At 36.4% G+C, this 27,202-nt stretch overlaps 1 protein-coding gene across 3 annotated transcripts in view; it reads right to left on the reverse strand.

Moving 5' to 3' along the window:
• LOC137251328 (inositol polyphosphate-4-phosphatase type I A) overlaps positions 1 to 25,857 on the reverse strand; it is a 53,494-nt gene extending 27,637 nt beyond the window's left edge. For 2 of the 3 annotated variants that reach the window (XM_067785704.1, XM_067785703.1), the window contains exons 1-4: positions 25,750 to 25,857; positions 21,183 to 21,416; positions 1,708 to 1,866; positions 1,327 to 1,635 (exon numbers count right to left, since the gene is read on the reverse strand). In XM_067785704.1, the coding sequence (XP_067641805.1) occupies positions 1,327 to 1,635; positions 1,708 to 1,866; positions 21,183 to 21,416; positions 25,750 to 25,792 (745 nt within the window). In that variant the 5' untranslated portion in view covers positions 25,793 to 25,857. Of the gene's footprint in view, positions 1 to 1,326; positions 1,636 to 1,707; positions 1,867 to 21,182; positions 21,417 to 25,434 lie in introns of all 3 variants that reach the window. The other variant, XM_067785705.1, reaches the window with a different exon arrangement.
• Between the last annotated feature and the right edge of the window lie 1,345 nt (positions 25,858 to 27,202).

The following is a 27,202-nucleotide window of genomic DNA, read 5'->3' on the forward strand; positions in this document are numbered from 1 at the left end:
GAAATCAAAAAAAGACAGCCTATAAAATTTTTGTGATTGTAGCAGCATAAGTGTGACAAGAAAAATTTTAATTTAGGTATATTCGATTATTGAATACAAAAACAACAAGTAAAGGTGTCTAAGTTCGGGTGTAACCGAACATTATATACTCAGCGTGAGCTTCAATTGCACATTTCATTACAGATAAATTACTTTTCTACATAACACGTGGCACCGCCCGTTTAAAAAAGAATGTCTCCCCATTTCCTCTTACAATAAAATTTGATAAGTGAAATATCATTGATTCAAAACTATTTTTTGCTAAGTTATAGGTTATTATTCTAATCTAGGACCCTTTTAAACCTTCTAGACTTGTTTTATAACTAAGTTGCCGTGGTCTTTAACCGATCTCGTCCATTTTTTCTAGAAATATTTCTTGCTATAGGGAAAATTTGTGTACCCAATTATATAAAGATCCGTTAATTTTTCTTCGAGTTATGGCTCCCGAAACATAGAAAATTGCTTAGTCATAAAAGGGGCGGGCCACGCCCATATTTTAAAATTTGAAGTTTTTCCTATTTATTGTTATAAATCCACTTGGGAAATGCAATAACATTGTTATAAAGCTCTTTTTTGCACCCTTTTAAAAATCTTTTATATAAAAGTGGGCGTGGTCCTTAACCGATTTCGTTAATTTTTCTTCAAAGCATTCCTTATAGTAAAGGCAACCTCTCTGCTGAAGTTTGTTACGATAGGTTTAACGATTTTTGATTTATGATTAATAATATTTGAAAAATTGATTTATCACAAATTTTTATCAAGAGTCTCAATATCAGTCCACATGTCAAATTTCAGCATTCTAGGTGTATTATTTACTAAATAATCTGGTTTTTTGTGTTTTCCAAAATGTTATATATATAAAAAGTGGGCGTGGTTTTCGTCCGATTTCAATCATTTTCAATAGCAATCTATTCTGGGTCCAGATAAGCTCGTGTACCAAATTTGGTGAAGATATCTCAATATTTACTCAAGTTATCGTGTTAACGGACAGACGGATGGACATGGCTCGATCAAATTTTTTTCCGATACTCATGATTTTGATATATGGAAGTCTATATTTATCTCGATTCCTTTAACCAACCGTTATCCAATCAAAGTTAATATACTCTGTGTGCAAAGCACAATATAGAAGTATTACATACATATTTATATGGTGAAAACTATTCGCTATGAAACCTTAATTCTATCTTAGTACATATTTACAAAATTTAGTTTAAAAGTATCATTTATATACGCATGTATGTAGGATAAAGCAATTCAAACATTCTTAAAATTGTATAAGATCACCTTCTTCCATTTTTTTGGTTGTTATTTCTTGCCGTCTTGTAGCCAAAGCTGTTGCAGCAGTACCATCACTACTACTACCAATAAATGATGATGAGCTCAGTAAAAACGCATCACTTGCTGGATTTAATGTCACCTCAGCTGGTAGACCACGCTCAATACGATTGCCCATTTTCTTAGCAATTTGGTCTTGAAAGTATTTTATTTGACGATCTAAATACGCATAAGAGGCCAATTGTATGCACTTTACCCACTCTAAACGCTCTTTGGCGGTACGCGTGGAAATGCGTTGCGATTGGCTGCCTTCGAATTCTAAAATTTATAAAGTAAAGTATTATAATTAGTATTTATATTTTATATTTTGCTATATTTAAAGTTTTTCACCTAAAATTAATGCAAAACCATCGAATTCTCGCTCCTCGTTTCGTATCAATGGGCGACAATTTTCAAGCACCAACAAGCCAGTGGGTGGCGATTGAGGATCTTGATCTTTTAAATAAAATAATAAATTGCCACGTAGTTTACACCAGCGTGGATAATTTACTGAAAAATATAAGAAAAAAAATATAAAGCAATATATTTAATGTGAAATTCTCCGAATAATTTTTTTATTGACTAATAGAAGCGATTACATGTGAGTTTTTAGCAGTAAGACGAATCAGAAAAGTGGAATTTATATGCACTCGTCGCCAAGCGAACCTGAGATCCCCACTTTGTCATATTTGGTTTGACCTTGATACCAAATATTATAAATGTATCACATAGTATCAGTGTAATAAATCGCTATTGTTTCCAAGTAGTGGCACTGCACAGTTTTTCAAAATCGGTTAGACCTCAGTATACCTAATATCATTGATCTAGGCAAATGTACTAAGAGTTGACGATTAAAATAATTAAGAAATGTCCTTTCCCAGGGAGCGTGTGGGGATCACACTCCCATTCCTCAACAAAAAAGTTAGCCAGTAGGTCCTGGCAGACTATTAGCATCTACGTGACGTATATCGTCCAAGTCCGTCGAGTCGAGTCGTGCGACACTGCAGCGCGCGTTCCTGACCTTTTAGGATATTGTTGCAAATGGAGAATTTTAATGCATTAAAGTACTTCTTCAGGATTTTTACTGCACATCACCAATGTATTGAGAGTTACGCCACCTAGATAGGATAGTTTCTATCTATCTTACGCAAATCTCTGCGCCAGGGTCAGTACTCGTATGTATACTCTCTATACTTAGGTTTTATATCAGACCTCTCCTGATGTGTGGCTGAGAATCATGTAAGGTTTCGAAAAAAAAAAAACATGGGATGACCTTTGGAGTATTCGGTGTACTATGCGCTGTATGAGTTTTACGGCGTTATGAATATAGTAGTGCAGTTATATAGAAGTCAAAAAGCTTCGCCGCCTAGCTGGGGTGCGGAAAGTAAGAACAAAAATTCATCCGAGCTCGTAAGGACCACTACGTCAGAAAGGATTGGCCGGAAAGAGTCGAGTTTACCGTTGGTGTGGATAACACCAAATACACTCCTCTTGTCAAGAAAGAGAAAATCATACTTCCACCCTTACACATCAATCGGTCTCATTAAAAACTTTGTTAAGGCTTTGGAAAAAGAAGGCGAAGCATTCGACTATTTGAAAAGAATTTTTCCAGATATTTCTCAAGCCAAGATAAAGGAAGGTATTTTTGTTGGACCAAAAATAAAAAAGTTGATCAACAATAATCAATTCAAAGGACTACTCTCATCAGTTGAGGCAGCAGCGTGGGAATCCTTTGAAAAGGTCGTTGCTTCTTTTCTCGGTAGACACAAAAGCCCTAACTACGAGCAGATAGTGAACGACTTAATCAATAATTATGCGAAAATGGGTAAATATTAAAGGCTTATTAAAATTAATTTCCCAAAATTCTATAACTTGTTTACCTAACTAATATTTCTTTCCACCAGGCGTATATATGTCTTTAAAAATTCACTTTCTGCACTCACATTTGAGCTTTTTTCCGGCAAATCTTGGCGACGTAAGTGACAAACATGGCGAAAGGTTTCATCAGCAAATGAAGTTAATTGAGAATCGATATCAAGGATTCTGGGACGTCGCAATGATGGGTGATTACTGCCGATCCTAAACTGAATAAGCGTCAAAGTAGAACACATAATTATTTCGACTACATAGTAAAATCAAATTAAGATAAAGATTGTTAGAATATAGTATAAACATAAATAAATTTAAAAACAAGTAAGGAAGGCTAAGTTCGGGTGTAACCGAACATTACATACTCAGTTGAGAGCTGTGGAGACAAAGTAAGGGAAAATCACCATGTTGTAAAAAGAACCTAGGGTAACCTTGGAATGTGTTTGCATGACATGTGTATCAAATGGAAGGTATTAAAGAGTATTTTAAGAGGAAGTGGGCCATAGTTTTATAGATGGACGCCGTTTAGGGATATCGCCATAAAGGTGGACCAGGCCTGACTCTAGAATTTGTTTGTACGATATGGGTATCAAATGAAATGTGTTAATGATAATTTTAAAAGGGAGTGGGCCTAAGTTTTATAGGTGGACGCCTTTTCGAGATATCGCCATAAAGGTGGACCAGGGGTGATTCTAGAATTTATTTTGTACGATATGGGTATCAAATGAAAGGTATTAATGAGTATTTTAAAAGGGCGTGGGCCTAAGTTCTATAGATGGACGCCTTTTCGAGATATCGCCATAAAGATGGACCAGGGGTGACTCTAGAATTTGTTTGTACGATATGAGTATCAAATGAAAGGTGTTAATGAGTATTTTAAGAGGGCGTGGGCCTTAGTTCTATATGTGGACGCCTTTTCGAGATATCGCCAAAAAGGTGGACCAAGGGTGACTCTAGAATTTGTTTGTACTATATTGGTATCAAATGAAAGGTGTTAATGAGTATTTTAAAAGGGATTGGGCCTTAGTTCTATAGGTGGACGCCTTTTCGGAATATCGTTATAAAAGTGGACCAGGGTTGACTCTAGAATGCGTTTGTACAATATGAGTATCAAACGAAAGGCGTTAATACGCGTTTTAAGAGGGAGTGGGCCTTAGTTTTATGGGTGGACGCCTTTTCGCGATATCGCCATAAACGTGGACCAGGGGTGACTCTAGAATGCGTTTGTAAAATATGGGTATCAAATGAAAGGTGTTAATGAGTATTTTAAAAGAGCGTGGGCCTTAGTTCTATAGGTGGACGCCTTTTCGGAATATCGTTATAAAAGTGGACCAGGGTTGACTCTAGAATGCGTTTGTACAATATGGGTATCAAACGAAAGGCGTTAATACGCGTTTTAAAAGGGAGTGGGCCTTAGTTTTATGGGTGGACGCCTTTTCGGGATATCGCCATAAATGTGGACCAGGGGTGACTCTAGAATTTGTTTGTACGATATGGGTATCAAATGAAAGGTGTTAATCAGTATTTTAAAAGGGCGTGGGCCTTAGTTCTAGAGGTGGACGCCTTTTCGAGATATCGCCATAAAGGTGGACCAGGGGTGACTCTAGAATTTGTTTGTACGATATGGGTATCAAATGAAATGTGTTAATGATAATTTTAAAAGGGAGTGGGCCTAAGTTTTATAGGTGGACGCCTTTTCGAGATATCGCCATAAAGATGGACCAGGGGTGACTGTTGAATTTTTTTGTACGACATGGGTATCAAATGAAAGGTGTTAATGAGCATTTTAAAAAGGAGTGGGCCTTAGTTCTATATGTGGACGCCTTTTCGAGATGGTGCCATAAACGTGGACCAGGGGTGACTCTAGAATGTGTTTGTACGATATGGGTATCAAATTAAAGGTATTAATGAGGATTTTAAAAGGGAGTGGCCCTTAGTTGTATATGTGAAGGCGTTTTCTAGATATCGACCAAAATGTGGACCAGGGTGATCCAGAACATCATCTGTCGGGTACCGCTAATTTATTTATATATGTAATACCACGAACAGTATTCCTTCCAAGATTCCAAGGGCTTTCGATTTCGCCCTGCAAAACTTTTTCATTTTCTTCTACTTAATATGGTAGGTGTCACACCCATTTTACCAAGTTTTTTTCTAAAGTTATATTTTGCGTCAATAGACCAATACAATTACCATGTTTCATCCCTTTTTTCGTATTTGGTATATAATTATGGCATTTTTTCATTTTTCGTAATTTTCGATATCGAAAAAGTCGGCGTGGTCATAGTCGGATTTCGGCCATTTTTTACACCAATACAAAGTGAGTTCAGATAAGTACGTGAACTGAGTTTAGTAAAGATATATCGATTTTTGCTCAAGTTATCGTGTTAACGGCCGAGCGGAAGGACAGACGGTCGACTGTGTATAAAAACTGGGCGTGGCTTCAACCGATTTCGCCCTTTTTCACAGAAAACACTTATCGTTCTAGAATCTAAGCCTCTACCAAATTTCACAAGGATTGGTAAATTTTTGTTCGACTTATGGCATTAAAAATACCCTAGACAAATTAAATGAAAAAGGGCGGCGCCACGCCCATTTTGAAATTTTCTTTTATTTTTGTATTTTGTTGCACCATATCATTACTGGAGTTGAATGTTGACATAATTTACTTATATACTGTAAAGATATTAACTTTTCTTTTAAAATTTGAATTAAAAAAAAAATTTTTTTTAAAAAGTGGGCGTGGTCGTTTTCCGATTTTGCTAATTTTTTTAAAAAGTGGGCGTGGTCGTTCTCCGATTTTGCTAATTTTTATTAAGCATACATATAGTAGTAAGAGTAACGTTCCTGCCAAATTTCATCATGATATCTTCAACGACTGCCATATTATAACTTGCAAAACTTCTAAATTACCTTCTTTTAAAGGTGGGCGGTGCCACGCCCATTGTCTATTCTGCGTCATAAGTTCAACTCACCTACCAAGTTTCATCGCTTAATCCGTAATGAATTCTCGCAGTTTTTCGATCTTTCGAAATTTTCGATATCGAAAAAGTGGGCGTGGTTATTGTCCGATATCGTTCATTTTATATAGCGATCTGAGATGAGTGCCCAGGAACCTACATACCAAATTTCATCAAGATACCTCAACATTTACTCAAGTTATCATGTTAACGGACAGACGGACGGACGGACGGACATGGCTCAATCGAATTTTTTTTCGATACTGATGATTTTGATATATGGAAGTCTATATCTATCTCGATTCCTTTATACCTGTACAACCAACCGTTATCCAATCAAAGTTAATATACTCTGTGAGCTCTGCTCAACTGAGTATAAAAAGTTAAAAATATGGGTAATTTCATTCATAAATTGAACTTTCAACTAAATAGAAACAGAGCATAGCTAGATATTTCACTCTTCTTTATACCATATATACGTTTTGAGGTATACGTTGAAATTGCGCAACCTGGGTATTTTTATTTGATCGCTTATAACTTACCTAGTTTTGCATCGATTTTCTTCGATGATAGCTTATCTTTTTTCTAATTAAACAGAGCTTTACGTAAAGAAAAAATATCTGGAAAAAAAGTGGTGGTTTTGGAACGCTGCCCTCGCAAAGAGTAATTTTTTTCATATTTTTTCATAAAAAAAAAAAACAAAAATCTGAAATGAGAGGCTAATATCTCGAAAACTATCTGCTTGAGCAAAAAACAATGTATAATATATTTATAGCAAATTTTGTTGTCTTTCCGATTCTGTAAACTTTTGCTTGACCCGTTCGTGAGATATACGTAATTAAACGGAGCCATCTTTTTGGTTTTTTCGAATAACGGTAAATTGCAAATATCTCAAAAACGGTACCATAGAATCAAAAACGAACTCAATTTTCGAAATCAGGGGGTGATTTTGCATACGAATTTCATAACGGCGTCTCTGGTAAATTTTGGACGTCGACCAGTGTAATAACTCATTCTACAATTTATTGGGGTTTCCTTACCATTGAATGTTCTTGCAAAGTAACGGTGGTCTTGCAGTGCGATTGGGTTTTATGCGTCGAGCTGTTTAAAAGTTCATAGAGACAAATTTGTGCTCGTCGACTTGCTTTGTACTGTTGTCAAATTCTGGTTTTTGCAAAGTCGCTGTTTACACACAAAATTTAAAATCGTATTTTATTTTGACTATGACGATGCGCCAAATAGTTTTTTAGCGCATTGTCGGTAAGTTCTCTTTTGAATTTGCGGATTCTATTTACACGCGGCAACTCTATTCGTGCAACTATCTGACAATTCGTTTAAATAATTTTCTTAACAATTTTTTTATTCATTAAAAAGTTTAGAATAAAACGTAAATAGCCTAAATTACAAATAAAATTCAAATAACAATAATTCAAGTAAAAGAAAAATGCCAAAAAGAAATATTGAAAATACAGGAATTTGTGAAAAGAAGTAAGACAGCGCAAAGGAAGTTGCCGAGCAAAGTGACTCGTTACCCATCCCCTTTCCTCGTCACCCCCTCTTCCTCAAGTTACGAGTTTCAGCAACAAAACTGTTTGTGTGTAAACAGCGACTAATTGAAAAACTTTTTGAAAAACTTTTTGATGGTTTTGATCACATTTTTTAATAATTTTATTTGATATTTCGCAATAATTTATCAAATTTTCAAAAGTTGAAATAAAATGTTAAACTGTTGCTTAGATAGAGTCGGCGAGTAAAAATGATACTCAACTCCAAAAGAGAAGTTGCAGATAATCAGATACAAACGTTTTTGTGTGTAAACAGTAAAGGTTGTGATGTTCGATTAATCGAATGCTAAAATATTCAATGGCCACCGTGGTGTGATGGTAGCGTGCTCCGCCTACCACACCGTATGCCCTGGGTTCACACCCCGGGCAAAGCAAAATCAAAATTTTATAAATAAGGTTTTTCAATTAGAATAAAATTTTTCTAAGCGGGGTCGCCCCTCGGCATTGTTTGGCAAGCGCTCCGAGTGTATTTCTGCCATGAAAAGCTCTCAGTGAAAACTCATCTGCCTTGCAGATGCCGTTCGGAGTCGGCATAAAACATGTAGGTCCCGTCCGGCCAATTTGCAGGGACAATCAAGAGGAGCACGACGCAAATTGGAAGAGAAGCTCGACCTTAGATCTCTTCGGAGGTTATCGCGCCTTACATTTATTTATTTTTAATTCTATATGACAGCAGGACACTCTTAAAACATGTCCAAAAATATTAGGTTATGTATCAAAAGACGCGTTTTGGATCCAGGATCGCGAAACGGAAGTTACAAATTTTTAGCCTGTGAAGGGATAGTTCGTATAGAATTATTCGATTTCGGAATTCGGTTAGTGTAAATCGAATGATCGTATATCGTCGATTATTCGAATAATCGCTGCTGAACTATTATTAGAATGTTAAAATATACACATAGGAAAACTTTGAGCATAAAAACTAAATATTTCTCATTTTAAGCCAATGTTTGTAATTACTACTCCAGAGCAGCAGTAGCAACAAAAATTATGCTCTGCAGCTGCTTTGGCTTTTAAGACCGGGGCAAACTCCTGTAAGAACGAAAACGGCGACCTTGTAACTGATGTCCAGAAAGTACTTAGATTATGGAGGGAGCACTTCTCTGCTATCCTAAATGGAGACAGCGATTTGCCGCACAGGGATGACGAACCCGATCCGGCAATCGATGATGATGGAATAAATGTCCCCCCACCCGATTATGACGAAGTCAGAATAGCAATAACCAGATTGAAAAACAACAAGCCGCGGGCGCTGATGGATTGCCTGCGAAGCTATTCAAATACGGCGGCGAGGAGTTGATAAGGCGCATGCATCAGCTTCTTCGCAAAATATGGGCGGACGAGTGCCTGCCCGACGATTGAAATCTAAGTGTTCTTTGCCCAGTCCACAAGAAGGGGAATACTGCAAACTGCACCAACTATCGCGGAAGCAGCCTTCTTAATATCGCATCCTGTCAAGTGTATTGTGCGAAAGATTGAAGCCCACCGTGAATCGGCTGATTGGACCTTATCAGTGCGGCTTCACACCTTGTAAATCTACCATCGACCAGATTTTCACAATGCGCCAAATCTTGGGAAAAAAACCGCGAAAAAAGAATCGACACACATCACCTCTTCGTCGATTTTAAAGCCGCATTGGATAGCACGAAAAAGAGCTGCCTATATGTCTGAATTTGGGTTCCCCGCAACACTTATAAGGCTGTGCAAAATGAAGTTGAGCAACACCATCAGCTCAGTCAGAATTCGGAAAGACCTCTCCGAGCCGTTGGAAACTAAACGAGGCTTCAGACAGGGTGACCCTCTATCGTGCGATTTCTTTAATTTGATGCTGGGGAAAATTATACTAGCTGCAGAACTTCACCGCACTGGAACAATATTCTATAAAAGCGTGCAATTACTGGCATTTGCTGATGGCATTGATATCATCGGCCTAAACATCCGCGCAGTTAGTTCTGCTTACTCCAAACTGGAAAAAGAAGCAGTAAAGATAAGTTTGATGGTGAATGAGGACAAAACGAAGTACCTGCTGTCATCGAGCAAGGAGTCAGCACATATGCGCCACTTGTCGTTCCCGTCCTGCTATGTGATGCAGAAGCGTGGAACATGACAACATCAGATGAAACGGCTCTAGGAGTGTTCGAGAGAAAAGTTCTTCGAAAGATTTATGGACCTCTACGCGTTGGCGATGGCGAGTGCCGAAGAAGATTTAACGATGCGCTGTACGAGCTATACGCAGACATTAACATAGTCCAGGGAACAAATTTTTCCCCAGCGGGTTAGGGGGTCAGAATATACCCGCGGTAGGTATGCCTGTCGTAAGAGGCGACTAAAATACCAGATTCAAGGGGCTGTGTAACGCAACCCTTCAGGTTGCCAGCGCAATATATAGCTTCTCCAAACCCAATTGTCAACCTCACCTATCCGCGGCGAATCCTGCTTCACTAACAGACGAGGCTCTGGCGACCCCAAGCTCCTCATGGAACTTGGGGGTGGGGAGGGAGGGATGGCCTGAAGGTTTAATGTGGCCATATAAATCATTCCCGAGATGGTCGGGCTAGCACCTTAATGGTGCTGTGTTACCGGAGCGTCCTGGATCTGTATCCGGCAAAGACCATCACATCGATAACACCCCCCAAAGCCTTCGGGGAGTAACCTTATCGCTACAACAACAACAACAACAGCGAATTAAAACGCAGCGGCTGCGCTGGCTAGGCCGTTTATGCGAATGAAAGATGACGCTCCGGCCAAGAAAGTGTTTCTATGGGAACCCGCCTATGGTAGCAGAGGTAGAGGGCGGCCCCCACTCCGCTGGAAGGACCAGGTGGAAAACGATTTAAACTCCCTTGGTGTGACCAATTGGCGCCGGTTGGCAGAGAGAAGGAGCGACTGGCGCGCCTTGTTGGACGGCCATAACCATTTAAACGGTTAAGCGCCAATTAATTAAGTGAGTAAGCTGATATGGCTGTGAATATGAGTAGATTATAGAGTCGAGCCATTGCATAGAAGGGATAGTAATGCTCTGGGGCCTTGTATGAGCTACGTTGTGTTTTAGAGTGAAGAAAATAGCAAAATAATAACTACGTACGATAAGTTTTTTGTAGCAGAGAGGTAATATAGGTAGTAGGGTAGATATTGCCTTCCGTAGTTCGGGATCATTTCGGCCACTCCCAGAATGTTTTATGGACCATTTTCGTTGTAGTTTCGGGAGCCATATTGGGACTGGGCTCTTCCGGGATCATTTCGAAATCAATTTGTAATCATTGCAGGTTTATTTCCCACATAGTTTCTGGTAGGTTGTAAAGGCAATTTCAGGGCTCCTCCAAGGTCTTTTTTGGATCAATTTCTAATAATTTCGTGATGATCTTGGGGAATATTTCAGGGTTCTTTGACTAATGCATGAAGTGCACGGCTTATCTTGCCACTATTTTCGTTATAATTTAATGGTAGGTCAAAACTTTCTAGAAGGATTAAGGGATTGGTTAAACTGAAATTTTTCGAAATAGTTTCAAAATTGTTAGAAATAATATCGAAATAAAAACCTTAATTCCAAACATGTCTGGTATTTAAAGTTCCTTCGTGATCCAAAATATTCCGTAAACAAAATGCATCGGGCAATGTTTAGTTTTTTGTCACTTAAGTATGTATTCGTAAAAAACGTCTGCATTTTTCCGATTAATTAGGAGGATTTAAACTTTATGCAATGTGATATGAACTGGTGATCCAAAATGGCATTTAAATAGTTTGCTTACGTATTCCTGGAGCCCAGACGTAAAAAATATGGTTACATTTTTGGAGAAATCGGGGCTCAAAGCTCTCGTGGTAGCCGATTGTCACACATCACATCTCAAGCGCACTTTTCATTGTAGAAAGAACAAGTCTTCTTTATTTTTAAAACTAAGGATATTTGCGATGACCACAAATAGGTTCTCAAATTTCCTGAGAAATTTCGATCATTTTTGACTCTCTTACCAAAATATTGATTTTTCCCGAAACTTTTGTATGCCTACTTATGTTTTTCTTACCGGAATCGGAAAGCTCGGAAAGCTTTACTTGGAGACACCGGTTTTGAGACATACTATAAGTTTTGCGTGGCCACGAGTGTATATGTGTGAAAAGGCCCTGGTAAAGTTGCCATAATCATAATGTCTTAGCCATAACCATATTTATGCCCAACCATATCTATTGCCATTTGTTATTGGTGCCTTAAACTAAAAATTGTGATAATTTCATAAAAAAGGAGAAAATTCAGAAATATGCTAAAAAAGTTACACATAAAATAAATCACATCGTCAAAACATATCCAAAACAAAAAATAAAATTTCAAAAAGGTGAATAAATTCACCAACTCAAAAAACCAACTGGTTGGCAATGGTAAGGTTATGACTAAAGGGCCTGGCAGACTTGCCATATCCATATCCATATAAAACAGGTGATCCAACCAATCATATGAAAATCAATCTAATTGGTCAACGGTACAATACCACAACTCCATAGCCAACCAATTGGTTTTTCGCCATATCCACTACCTATAAATATTTGAGTTGATGCATTTATTAACTTTTTGGATATTTTATTTTTTGCTTTGGATACGTTTTGAATAAAGCTTCCATTACTCATACTTAGCATAGACTTGACTTGGCAACGTAACCTTGATTATAGTTCACTTAGCACATCACATACGATTTGTTTTGTACTTAGTTTTCCGAAAATTGAAAGAAAACACAAATAAATGTATCACTTTGAACTTACGTACAAAATAAAAAATCAACAAAGTTTTAAATAATCAGTTACATGCAAAGCTCAACGTAAGTGACAGTCTCAAGTCATGTCAAGTCCATGCTAAGTATGACTAACTAATGGGCGCTGTGAAATTATCACTGACTTATCTTGTTTGGTTGATTTTCCGACAGGGTGGATAAATGATGTATATTGGAACGATTTTCCGTCATCCCTTGTCAAATTTGGTTTTGAGACAAACCGGTTTCGGCGTTGTGCCATCATCAGTGTCGATATTCGTTCTGATCTGTTGTTGTCGTTTGTCCTGTATTCATAGTTCGTAGGTATATCAGCAGGTATTGTCAAATTGATGCTTGTGTATATTTTGTTATGTGTATGTGCTGTGTGTTCATTCAGAACCGAGGGTGGTTTACTAATCGATTTGTGTGGCTGACTGGGGTAGGTAGAAATCTGTGATTTTAGTCGTTTGACCTTCTTTGTCGGTTTTTTGTTTTGGTGTGTTAATTGTTTTGTGTTTATTTGTTGTGTGTTTGTCTGTTGTACCTGTGTGATTAAGTTTTTTCCTGTAAACAAGTTTTAAAGGCTGGAATATTGTGTCAGAAATTGTGTTTATCTGTTCGTTCGTTGAGACGTCGGCCCTTTTCTTGTATGTGAAGAACCCTGTTTCATTGATGTTTGCTGGGAACATTCATTCTCGACCATGTGATTCGCGAAGTTAGACTCGGGTATAATGTTTGGATTACGTATTTTTTTGTTGTAATATCTAATATGTTCTCTGAACCTCGTTCTTATTTGCCGTCCTGTTTGTCCTATGTAACTTAGCTGGCATCCGCAGGTAAGCTTGTATACGCCGTGGCTGCTAAACGGATCCTCTGAGTTAATGTTAGTTCTTAGTTTTCGCCCTAGATTGTTCGATGTTTTGAATGCTGTGTTAATGTTGTATTTTTTAAAGAAGTTTGCCAATTTATATGTTGCTTTTCCAGTATATGTCATAGTCGTCCAGCTATTATTTTCCTTTTCATTATTTCTTTTTGGTTCTCCAGTTGTCTTTCTGAGCTTATCTACTAGTGCTTTTTTATATCCGTTATTTGCAGCGATATTATATATGACCTCAAGTTCTCTCTTATATGCCTCTTGTGTAAGAGGTGTTCTTTCAAGTCTATGTACCAAGTGCCTTAATGCTGCATTTTTATGCTGTTGAGGGTGATTTGAGGTATTGTGTATTATTGTGTCGGTGGCCGTTGACTTTCTATATATGTCATAGTTAAATCTTTTGGCTTCTTTATCAATATTTATCGTGAGGTCTAGATAGTTGATTCCTCCGTCTTTTTCGGTTTCCATTGTAAATTTTATATTTCCGTGCTGCTTGTTGAGGTACTCCAGTACAAGCTCTTCGTTATTAGTAGTTAAAACGCATATTATGTCATCCACGTATCTAGCATAAAATGACACTCCTAATTTGGACTTCAGCCCCTGTATGTACTTTTCTTCCAGATTTTGCATGAACACTTCCATAAGAATTGCTGATGTGGGGCTTCCCATTCCAAGACCGTTTGTTTGTCTATATATTTTATTGTTGAATTGAAAATAGTTTTGACGTAAAGTGGTTCTTAGCGTATTTGTGATTTACGTACTTTTCACTTTGTTTTTTGTGTTATGAACTATTGTTGAGCTAACTATGTCCAAAGTCTCCGATAGTGGTATAGATGGGTATAAATCTTTTATGTCAAAAGATACCAATTTGCTGTTTCTTGTTAGCTCTATGGTCTCGAGTCTCTCTATTAGTTCTGTTGTGTTAGCTATTGCATATTCGTTCCTTAGCTCCAGAGTATCTATCAATATCGTTTTTAAATATTTGGACAGTTTGTAGCATGGTGCCGATTTAAAATTAATGATGGACCTCATTGGCGTCACCGGCTTGTGGATTTTTGGTAGCGCAACCAGTGGAGGAGCCGAAGGGTTCATTTGGACCAATCTATGCGCCATGTTAGAATCTACTATATTTGTTGCATTTTGTATAGCAACTTTGATTTGTTTTTGGTATTCATCTGTGGGATCCTCTCTCATTCTACGACATTTCATTTCCTCTATGAGATCCTCGGTTTTGGATATATATTGTCTTTTTCGATTAGCACAGTGGTGTTTCCTTTGTCCGCTTTCGTTGTGACAATATTGTTTTCCCTTAGTTTATGCCATAGATTCTTTATTGTTTTCTCCTCTGTATTCGATTTTTGTCCTTCCTGTGCTTTCACCTCATTTTTTATGATTTCCCTGCACATGTGTCTTGCGTGCTCCTGTTCTTTCTGTGGTATCAATGATATGGCGATCTCCGCATCTACAATCGCTTGCTCCGTTTTTCTTACTGTATTCTGGTCCATGATATTGTGCTTCAGGCCCTTTTCGAGAAGTTGTGCCTCTTCCTTGGTAATGGCCACTGTTTTGAGGTTAACGAACTTGTCATGAAACTGGTGAGTGTTTTGGTTTTGGTTACCCTCTCGTCGTCCTGCCAGCTTGTCCAATTTTCGGTTCAGCGACCTGTATTTTTGTTGTAGTTCCTGATCGACCTCTGTCTTAATGCGGTCGAAACATTCCATTAATGCAGTCGTGGGTAGTTGTTGTGCCAATTTTAAATGGATAGATAATAACTCGGCATTTATCTCATCCTTCTTCGAGTATAAGCTTTCCAACTCATATTTTAAAAAATCCTTTTCCGCTTTTCTAACTGTTTTCCTGCTAGATTTGGTATTTGCCTTTATTGTTATTTTTGCGAATTTCGGAGTAACATTCAATTCCAGGCATTGTTTGTTGAACTAAAGACAGAGGTCGATCAGGAACTACAACAAAAAGACAGGTCGCTGAACCGAAAATTGGACAAGCTGGCAGGACGACGATAGGGTAACCAAAACCAAAACACTCACCAGTTTCATGACAAGTTCGTTAACCTCACAACAGTGGCCATTACCAAGGAAGAGGCACAACTTCTCGAAAAGGGCCTGAAGCACAATATCATGGACCAGAATACAGTAAGAAAAACGGAGCAAGCGATTGTAGATGCGGAGATCGCCATATCATTGATACCACAGGAAGAACAGGAGCACGCAAGACACATGTGCAAGAGGGTTTTAAAAGGGAGTGGTGGTTGTTGTATAGGTGGTCGCCTTTTCGAGATATCGCCTTAAAGGTGGGCCAGGGGTGACTCTAGAATACGTTTGTACGATATGGGTATCAAATGAAAGGTGTTAACGATATGGGTATCAAAATAAAGGTATTAATGAGAGTTTTAAAAGGGAGTGGTGTGAAGGCGTTTTCCAGATATCGACCAAAATGTGGACCAGGGTGACCCAGAAAATCATCTGTTGGATACCGCTAATTTATTTATATATGTAATACCTGCCAAGATTTTAAGGGTTTTTTATTTCGCCCTGCAGAACTTTTTCATTTTCTTCTACTTAATATGGTAGGTGTCACAACCATTTTATAAAGTTTTTCTAAAGTTATATTTCGCGTCAATAAAACAATCCAATTACCTTACCATGTTTCATCCATTTTTTCGTATTTGGTATAGAATTATGGCATTTTTTTCATTTTTCGTAATTTTCGATATCGAAAAAGTGGGCGTGGTCATAGTCGGATTTCGTTCATTTTTCATACCAAGATAAAGTGAATTCAAGTAAGCACGTGAACTAAGTTCATTAAAGATATGTCGATTTTTGCTCAAGTTATCGTGTTAACGGCCATGCGGAAGGACAGACGGACGACTGTGTATAAAAACTGGGCGTGGCATCAACCGATTTCGCCCATTTTCACAGAAAACAGTTCAATTCATAAAATCTATGCCCCTACCAAATTTCAAAAGGATTGGTTAATTTTTGTTCGACTTATGGCGTTAAAAGTATCCTAGACAAATTAAATGAAAAAGGGCGGAGCCACGACCATTTTGAAATTTTCTTTTATTTTTGTATTTTGTTGTACCATATCATTACTGGAGTTGAATGTTGACATAATTTACTTATATACTGAAAATATATTAAATTTTTTGTTAAAATTTTACTTTAAAAAAAATTTTTTTTTAAAGTGGGCGTGGCCCTTCTCCGATTTTGCTAATTTTTATTAAGCGTACATATAGTAACAGGAGTAACGTTCCTGCCAAATTTCATTATGATATCTTCAACGACTGCCAAATTACAGCTTGCAAAAGTTTTAAATTACCTTCTTTTAAAAGTGGGCGGTGTCACGCCCATTGTCCAAAATTTTTCTAATTTTCTATTCTGCGTCATAAGTTCAACTCATCTACCAAGTTTCGTCGCTTTAGCTGTCTTTTGTAATGAATTATCGCACTTTTTAGGTTTTTCGAAATTTTCGATATCGAAAAAGTGGACGTGGTTATAGTCCGATATCGTTCATTTTAAATAGCGATCTGAGATGAGTACTCAGGAACCTACATACCAAATTTCATCAAGATACCTCAAAATTTACTCAAGTTATCGTGTTAACGGACGGACGGATGGACGGACGGACATGGCTCAATCAAATTTTTTTTTGATCCTGATTATTTTGATATATGGAAGTCTATATCTATCTCGATTCCTTTATATATGTACAACCAACCGTTATCCAATCAAACTTAATATACTCTGTGAGCTCTGCTCAACTGAGTATAAAAAGTTGAGGAAGATTTAAAGTATATAATTTTGTGCTTGGAGTATCTACTAGCGAGTGCGCATAGATAAGTTAAATGTACTTGGTACGTTATTAAATAAAATCTTTACCTATACATATTTATAATTGTTATACAAAAGATACATGATTTGGTGGTGTAAAAGAATTTGTTTATATGTATGATAATTGCAGTCCTGTTAAATATGAAAAGAATGGATGTTAAAAATTTCAAAAATAAAAATCAAACCAAGAATATAGATACATATGTACATACATAATAAAATAATTTTATATCATTAAAGCATATATGAGAGTTTCCATGAAATATGACCCCTTTGAGCTATTAAATAAAGTGCATCTTGCACTATAACATAAGACCAGCTCAAAGTTGATAAGAAGATAATTTAAAAAAATCTTTAAAATCGTAATCGTAGTTGTAAAGATTTTTTATGAAGTTGTGCGTGAGTGTAAGATCAAATTAATTTTACATACTTTTTCCATAATTCGAAACAAATCTCAAGATCTTTGAAAATATATACGGTTCACAGTAAATATTTAAGCTTTAAAAGAAATGGCGCCGCAAACGTGTCAAACATCATCTAAATGTTACAATCAAGAGGTTTCCAACCGTAATGAAGTTTAACAATCTAAGTTCTAATGATGACAATGAAATTGTCAATATCAGGGACGGAAAATAATATTTTTTTTTCGGAGTCGAAAAAGTCCTGGTCAAAAAATTGTCTTAGGTGAAAATGTTTGAGTTCCCAGGTATCCCTATAGCAATATCATGTCGAATAATGCATCTTTTTTATTTTTCGAACTTTTTCCATAAAAATCCACACATAAAAGTATTTTTATTTTTTGAGTCCGATAGAACTAGTTAAACTCGGACTTTTAAAAATAAAAGTCCGGAAATAAAAGTTAAATCCGTACTTTTATTTTTTAAAGCCAAAATAAAAGTCCCGCTTGATAAAAAAGAAATTGCTTATCCGAATTAAAAAAACTTTTATTTTCGGACTTTTATTTTTAACAGTCCGAGCTTAACTAGTTCAATCGGACTCAAAAAATAAAAATCCGAAAATAATTTTTATCTAGATCCAAATATATTTAAAATACAAAATTAATAGTTTTGCAAGGAATTATATTATAAAAGGAATAACAGTTTCAGCCACTGGTCAATATGTTTGCCACCTGTCCTCGATTAATTCAGCATTTGCTCCGTATATTCATACAGAAGACGTACTAAGACATCTGGAAAGCCTAAAAGTTTCCTATTCCAGCGGAACTGATGAAATTCAATTTCTTGTGCTAAAAGCGTGTGCTGAATCCCTGTGTAAACCTTTTACATGTTAAAAATGGGAACAGATCAAAGCAAAGCTTAGTGCTATTCCCAAACCCTTTGAATCGATCGTCCAAAGCAACTAGCTCATTGGGTATCCTCGACAACTGACTTGTCTCAACATGGTTTTTGCATGAGTAAATCTACCGTGACTAACTTGCTTGAGTTCACTTCTCATGTGCTGAACGGATTTAAGGTTAACAGCGAAATTGATGTACTGATTTTAGTAAAGCTGTTGTTTCTGCTGGTCATTAACGACCTTCCAAATGTTTTGAAGTACTGCAAACCGCTAATGTATGCTGATGATGTCAAACTTGTTATGCCTATCCGCTCACCAGTGGACAGGTCAAATCTACAATCAGACCATAGTTGAATGGTGTAGCGTAAATGTAATGTCACTAAACCTGCCGAAGTGCAAGTTCGTGTGCTTCACAAGGAAATCATACCAATCCCACGAATATATGATTGATGATTATACAATTAACCAAGTTATTACCTACGTAGACCTTGGCGTTAATATGGACCCTAAACTTGACCTTAAATTGCACAAAAAGGTTGCGAGAACAGAGCCAAAGGAACTTCGATGATCCATATATTACTAAAACTATCTTTATATCTTTGGTGAGGCCAATATTGGAATAAGCTTCGATAATCTTGAACCCTCGGTACCAGACTCACTACGACAAATCGGTTCAAAACGACCTCTCAAGGATACTTCCTCTCTACTCCTGCCGTTTAAAACTTATTCAGCTCCCTACGTTACAGAGTCGTAGAGAGATAGTAGGTGTGTTGTTTTTAACAAAACTTATTAGGGGGATGGTAAGTAGCCCGTTTTAGCTTGATGAAAGTTTATTTAATGTTCCCTCTAGACCATCTAAACATTTTCAACAGCCCCATATAAGCACATGCTGGTCGAATTTTGTAATGCACGAATCTCTTCGTTGTCTGTGTACTGATTTCAAAAAGCACTGCAAAAAAATTGATACGTGTGACTCACACCACGTAATAAACTAATATGTACTGACTACCTTAAACACGCAATGATTTGGGTGGGTTGCTTGGAATCACGGCATTTCCTACCTCCCACTCTTATCGTCAGCTCCAGTAATTTTGGGCGGGTGGCTTGGAATCACATCCTTTCAAACGTCCCACACATCGCAGACCTACTTATTCTGTGTTAAGTATACATCAGCTGCTCGAAACCACGTCCATTCCGACAGCAATAATAATAAATTTCCCGTTGCGCGGGTTGGTGGCTTGGAATTATACCCTTTCCAATCTCCCAGACAACGCAGCCTTAACTAGTGGGCCTATATATACGTAAGCTGCTCCAAACCATGTCCATTCCGACAGCACTAATAATCAATTTCCCGGTGCTCGGCACCACAGTCCATACCGACAACTGATTTAATAATCTACATACATATTTCATAATATAAATTTTGACCACTTTGTATGCGCCTGTATAGTAAATCCGTAACTATATTTAGTGTGATTAATTGTTAAATTTGTGAACTAATTAATAAATAAATAAATATATACATAAATTTCATTAAAAAAGTTAAGCCGTATAATGTCGCGACCGTATCTTTTGGTACATTTTCTTTGAGACTGAAGGCACTATACTTAAATATAAAATTTTTTTAACCAAGCGGGAAATGGGGCAGATTTTCTATGTAAGCCAACGTTGTCGAGATATTGGCCAAGGTTTAGACTTGGATGACCTTAAAATATTTTACATTAATATGGATATCACGCGAAAGGAGCTCCTCAGACTATGAAGAATACAATTCGTTTATATAGAGCAATCTACATACATATTTTATAATATAAATTTTGACCACTTCGTATGCGCCTGTATAGTAAATCCGTAACTATATTTAGTGTGATTAATTGTTAAATTTGTGAACTAATAAATAAATAAATAAATATATACATAAATTTCATTAAAAAAGTTAAGCCGTATAATGTCGCGACCGTATCTTTTGGTACATTTTCTTTGAGACTGAAGGCACTATACTTAAATATTAAATTTTTTTAACCAAGCGGGAAATGGGGCAGATTTTCTATGTAAGCCATCGTTGTCGAGATATTGACCAAGGTTTAGACTTCGATGACCTTAAAATATTTTACATTAATATGGATATCACGCGAAAGGAGCTCCTCAGACTATGAAGAATGCAATTCGTTTATATAGAGCAACCGGACTACGGATGACGTGACTTTGGTCGAGAGAAGGTTTTGAAGAGATTTACAAAGTATAATCGAAACAGCTGTCCATCCTGATTTCGGGTTATTTAAATTTTTCCAAAAATGCTTCAATACACAGAAAAAGTCCACTCATATAAAACAACCTTTGTTGAACAAACGAAATATACTTAAATACTTATCATTATTTACAGTTTTTACGATTTTCTATTTTATACATATATGTAATACTCCTATATTGCTAACAGAAAATGCTCTCAATGTGTTTTGAATTCGAAATCAAAACAAGACAGCTTATAAAATTTTTGTGATTGGAGCAGCATAAGTGTTACAAGAAAAAATTTAAATTTAGGTACATTCGATTATTGAATACAAAAAAAAACGTTTAAACAACAATATATCGGCACTCTGATGTTTGGGAATGTACCTAGCCTGTTGTAGCAATATAAGAGTATTACATATGTATATGATTTTATATGTATATCTTACCATCAGTACGACGAAAGAATCCTTCTTGACGTTCAGTAATAATTAATAGTCCTTCTTTCTCAAATTTTGTTGCTGGATTTGAAGCTAATGTAGTTAAACCAGTTTTATTGAAACGCATATTTAAATTATTCCTTGACGCAGCAAAAATAGTTATAGCATATTTTTGAAATTGTGACTGATTTTGTAACCAAATATTGGCACTTTGGAAGCACTTTAACTGTAGGATTGCTATTCCTAAAAAAAAGCGAACACAAGATATAAATTACCATGTTGGCCTAGTTCAAACTAATTAAACCTCATGAGCATTCAGAAATCCAATACTCGCTATAGTAATCCGACATATGCTTGAGAGAACGAGTTGTATACTGAGGGAAAAAGGGAAATATAGAATGAGGTAGAAACAGCGGGTTAGGAGGTATAGAATATACCCGCGGAAGGTATGCCTATCGTAAGAGGCGACTAAAATACCAAATTGATTCAAGGGATTGTGTAGCGCAACCTTCTCAAGGGATTGCCAGCGCAATATATAGCTTCTGCAACTCAATTGTAAACCTCACCTACCCCTTGCGAATCCTGTTTCATTAACAGCCGAGGCTCTGGCGACCCCGAACTCTTGATGGATCTAGGGGGTGGGAGGGCGGGTTGGTCTAGAAGGTTTCATGTGGTCATACCGAGATGGTCGGGCTAGTACCTTTATGGTGCTTGTTACCGGAACGTACCGGATCTGCATCTGGGCAAAGGACCATCAACATCGATATCCTTATCGCTGCAACAACCACAATAAGTAGACAGGTTATAGCATAAGTAAGTAAAAATAAGGTTTAAAAATGGGACAAAGAAAAAGGGAAAGGAGATAGAATCAGAGAAACGGCAAGGGAAGACGAAGGCAAGAATAAGGGTAGACGAAGAGCGAGAATAAGAGAAGGAGATATGAAGGCAAAGGGAACAACCAGCGAGCTGAAGGGATTCAAGAGGTTGTGTAGCGCAAGCCTTTCAAGGTGTTGCCAGCACAATTTATAACTTCTTCAACCCAATTGTCAACATCACCTACAAGTGGCGAATCTTGTTTCTTTAGCAGGCGAGGGTCTGGCGACCTAAATTCTCATAGAACTAGGGGTTGAAGGGCGGGATGGCCTAGAAGGTCCAATGTCATATAAAATCATTCTCGAAATGGTCGGGCATGTACATTAATAGTGTTTGTTACCGGAACGTCTCGGATCTATGTATATCCGGCAGAGGACCATCAACATCGATACCACTACCCAAAACCTGCAGGGCTGATAGTTTTTTAAAAACATATATGCCAACATACATACATATATAAAAATTATCTTAAATTAAAGTTAATGATTTTATCAAAATTAAAAAAAAAACAAAGTCCATAAATTTTCTGGACATTTCTAAATGAATCAATTTTTTTTTTGAGTATGCAATTTTAAACCTCACCTCTACTCCCACTTCCGAATTTCTTCTAGGCTAAAAAAATTAGCATCGAATACATTAGAAACAAGAGCTTAGAATATTACCGCGGAAGGCATGCCTATCGTAATAGGCAATCAAAATCCTCATACCTAGAAGGTTCGACGTGGTCCTATCTAATCGTTCCCGAAATGGTCTGGCTAGTACCTTAATCGTGCTGATTTCCGGAACGTACCGGATCAGCATCCGGCAAATTATCATCATCATCGAAAATACTCTTCAAAACCTTCGGGGTGTGACTTTATCGCTAAAGAAGATAATACTGTGCACACGGTTTTCTTTGGATCTTATTATTATTATTATTATTTTTTTATTTATTACGGCCAAAAAAGCCTAATTCATTGTATAGTACGATTTACAAAATTCATAACTGTTTCTTAAAACTATTTCATTAAAAAGAAATGAGTAAATTTATTGTTTAACTAGTATTAAATATTTAAATTTTTACAATATAGAAATAGTTTTTCTTTAAACTTAACAACGTTTTCACAGTCTTTTATCTCTGCTGGTAGTTCATTATACATTTTATAGCCTACGTATTCTAAGGTCTTTTTTGCGAACTCGGTTCTTACTTTGGGCAGTCTTAAATTTCTGCTACTCCTAGTTCCATAGTTATGGATCTCATGATTGTACTGTATCCTATCACTCAGATAATTTGGTAACATTCCCTGTGTTATGTAATGTATAAACTTCAAAGAGTAATAACAGATTAATTGTTTAATACTAAGCCAATTTAACATAGGAATCATAATACTTTTTGATGTTCTATAAGAGCATTTTAGTATCAATCGCATTGCTTTGTTTTGCTGTATTTGGAGCTTATTAATTAACGTATCATTTGTTACTAGTAGTATTGATGGGCAGTAAATAAAATGTGGTTCTACAATTGATCTATATACTAATATTTTGTGATGGTGGCTAATATGCTTACATGTTCGATACATAAATCCTATTTTCTGTGCAATTTTCTTCTCTAAATGATTCATGTGTTCTGTGAAACTTAGTTTCTCATCAATTATTACACCTAGGTACTTCATTTGATCTACTCTTTCAATTGCATTGGTTTTTATTTTCAGACTAGATTGGATTAAGTTATTATGGTTCTTGTTAAATATCATATTCTTAGTTTTATCAATATTAAGTTTTAGCTTTCTACTGCATAGCCACTTAAATAAATTATTTAAGTCTTCTTGTATTTTCATGACAGCGCAATCTACATTTTTTTCACTAATGCTAACTAATGCATCATCCGCAAAAAGACTTATTTTACAATTTCTCAAGCAAGTTTTTATATCATTGATGTAAATTATAAACAATATCGGAGCAAGTACTGAGCCTTGTGGCAGCCCAATGTTAACATCAACAACCAACCAATGAAACTGCGTCTCCATAGCATTTGATTATATAGGTAAATGAATTATTAAAGAGATTATATAAAGTATATATAAAGTAATCACCTTTCACCCATAGTAAATTCTATAAACAAAAGCTTATCAGAAATTCATGACTTATTAACATATTGTTACGAATATTAGCAAAACTGAGGAGTGCTGCCGTCTCTAAGCCGATGCTAAGCAGTGACGTGAATGCACATCAATAATTCAATCATTATCTATCTACATAAACGAAACAATAACTGCTTCTACATATATGTACCATGTAGGTATACGAGCAGCGGAGTCAATGCACTAACACATGCATATATCTGAAATACTCCTATAAGTATGCAATGAGAAAAACTATAAATATAAAATTGTGCAATTGTAGTTACAGCTGAGAAGTTTGAGAGCTACTGGACTAGTAGATTCTGGAAGCGCCTAGAAGATGTATAAAATTGTGCAATTTTAGTTATAGCTGAGAAGTTTGAGAGCTCATGGACAATGCTAGTAGATTCTAGAAGATGCGAACGAGGAAACCAAAAGAGTATAAAAGGCGACAGATGTAAAGGCGCTGTAAATCAGTTTGATTTGAGTTGTCAAGCAGTTTCGATTAAGACGATATCTAGCGAGCAATAGCAGTATTATTTTGAATAGTAGATTTTCATTGAGCTATCAATCAGTGTGGTTATTAAGCAAGCTATTCGTTGCACAGTTTGAGTGTTATTGTGAAGTACTTTAATAAAGGCCATTTTGCATTATTACAAATTGGAGTTATTTATTCAACAGTTTAGTGATTCAAACTTAGCAGAGGATTGCAAATAAGAGGATTTGCAAGTAAAAATCGTTACAATATGTATGCATTTATGTGCAGCACTTTTAGGACCGGAAGACAACAGCACACAATTTAACCGTTAAAGTTTAAAGAGATGCGCTATGAACATTTGATAATTAGGAACAAAAATGGTTTGTGTACGTATACCCATGTGGGCTTACTAGGAACTTAGCGTTAACTACGTCCTAATAAGCTGCCGATGTGATGGAAGCTAATAAAATATATTAACCGAGATTAAATTTTTTTTGGGTAAAACATTTATTAGCACACAAGTATTTGATCTTTCAATACAAACAGATAAAATTTGCGTATGATTGATTACTAAAAAGTTGGGTGTGGGTTGAAAGCCGACTTTGGTCATATATGTGCATGCACATAAATGTAATAAGGTAATTTGACTTTGCAGCCTCCTTGAGTTAGCTTAAAGATACATACATGCATATATGTATGATTTTGACTAATTTATGAACACAGAGTTTAAGCGTAGATTAGAGCAATAAATGCTAACATCTTCAGGAATAATATAATACAGTTATGCACATTAACATATACATCTTTTTACCTTATCTTTTTGGAAATTCAATAATCTATATGTATGCTCTTTTAGGTATTTGATGTCATAAGAACATTTGGGCTAATGGATCCAACAAAGCTACAACGCGACTGATGGATTAAAAGTGTATTCGCTAGCTTAAAATTTCGCACATTTATTTATTGTTCTTTCATATTCATGTCTAATTTGTAATATGTATTTTGAACTTTATAAGCTCGTGTGCAGAAAAGAGTTAACACTTTCGCATATCACTTATTCCAAAAGATACTTATTAATTCACTGCACTTTTTTCACAATCTTAGAATAATAATCTATTAAATGTACTTTCAGCTGCTGATTTGCAACATGGAAAGTCAGATTTTCCCATTGGCTTATCAGAACGTCCGCAAAAAATTTTTCTACCAAATGATCAAATGACAACAAGCATCTATGACAACAAATTTAATGTCCACTGACAGCCAAGCAAAATCACACAACGACAGCTGTACGAGAGTTGCCAGATAATTTGGGTCCCAATATCGAAAATGCAGTGCTGCCACACGGCAAGAAACTTTAACATTATTACCTATGTAAATACAAGAGCTCTATTGAGGCGACCAAAATACAAAACTGATTAAAGTGCTCGGGTAGCGCAACCTTTTCAAGTGGTTGCCAGCAATATTTAAAACTTCTTCAACCCAATTGTCAACCTCACCTACCCGTGGCGAATATTGTTTCATTAGCAGCCGAAGTTCTGGCGACACCAAGTTCCTCATAGATCTAGGGGCTGGGTGAGCGATTTGGCGTATAAGGTTTCATGTGGGCATACTAAATCGTTCCCGAGATGTCGGGCTAGTGCCTAAATGGTTCTTGTTACCGTAACGTACAGTACATCTTGGGCCTATGTAGATATGCTCATGAAATAATTGCAGGCTTAAATTGCTGCTTCTTTACATAATTTCTTTTGCGATATTTAAAAAAACTGAAAATATATCAGAACCAATTTGTTTTAGCCATACTATAATATAGCCCATAGAAACTATTACTACGTTCATACCTAAAGACGGTTTAGGTAGTGGTGCCAAACTAAAGCCAAGAAAAAAAATGTATCTGCCTCAAAAATTAAACCAGGCTTCTTCTTCTTGCCTTATTTAAAAGTCATGGACACCACAATCGCAAAATGTTTGTTCCCTACATATATGTAATACTCCTAAATTGCTGCAAAATGCTAGGTACATTCCAAAACATCAGAGTGCCGATATGTTGCTGTTTAAACGGTTTTGTTTTTGTATTCCGTAATAGAATATAAATATAAACATTGCGAGCATTTCCTATTAAGCGCCAAATACACGACAGGAACATTTCCGCGAACATTCCGCAATCTTGTTCGCAATCTTGTTCGCAGCTTTAGCCATACACCATACGAACTTTTGGCCGAACATTAGTTCTCTTTCAGACAGCGATGAATACGGACAACAATTGTGCAGGATCTACTTCTTTTTATTTTTCGATTAAAGTCGCATAATAATTATTCTTTTTAATTCTATTACAATAATCTTTGCTTTTTACTTGCCACAATGATGGCAAAGATATATACATTTCAATAAGTTCACTCAGAAATGTTTTATTGTCCATTTTACTTTTCCGCGCACGTCTGTTCCGTTCAGAAATTACTACGATTATGAGCTATTTCGCCGTACACGCACGAACAGTTCGCGCAAATGTTCGCCAAAAATTAAAATATTTTGATTTTTGGCGAACATTTGCGCGAACTGGCAAACACCACCATACAACCATA

The sequence above is a fragment of the Eurosta solidaginis genome, chromosome 4, assembly GCF_040869045.1.
Source record: "Eurosta solidaginis isolate ZX-2024a chromosome 4, ASM4086904v1, whole genome shotgun sequence".
Taxonomy (NCBI): domain Eukaryota; kingdom Metazoa; phylum Arthropoda; class Insecta; order Diptera; family Tephritidae; genus Eurosta; species Eurosta solidaginis.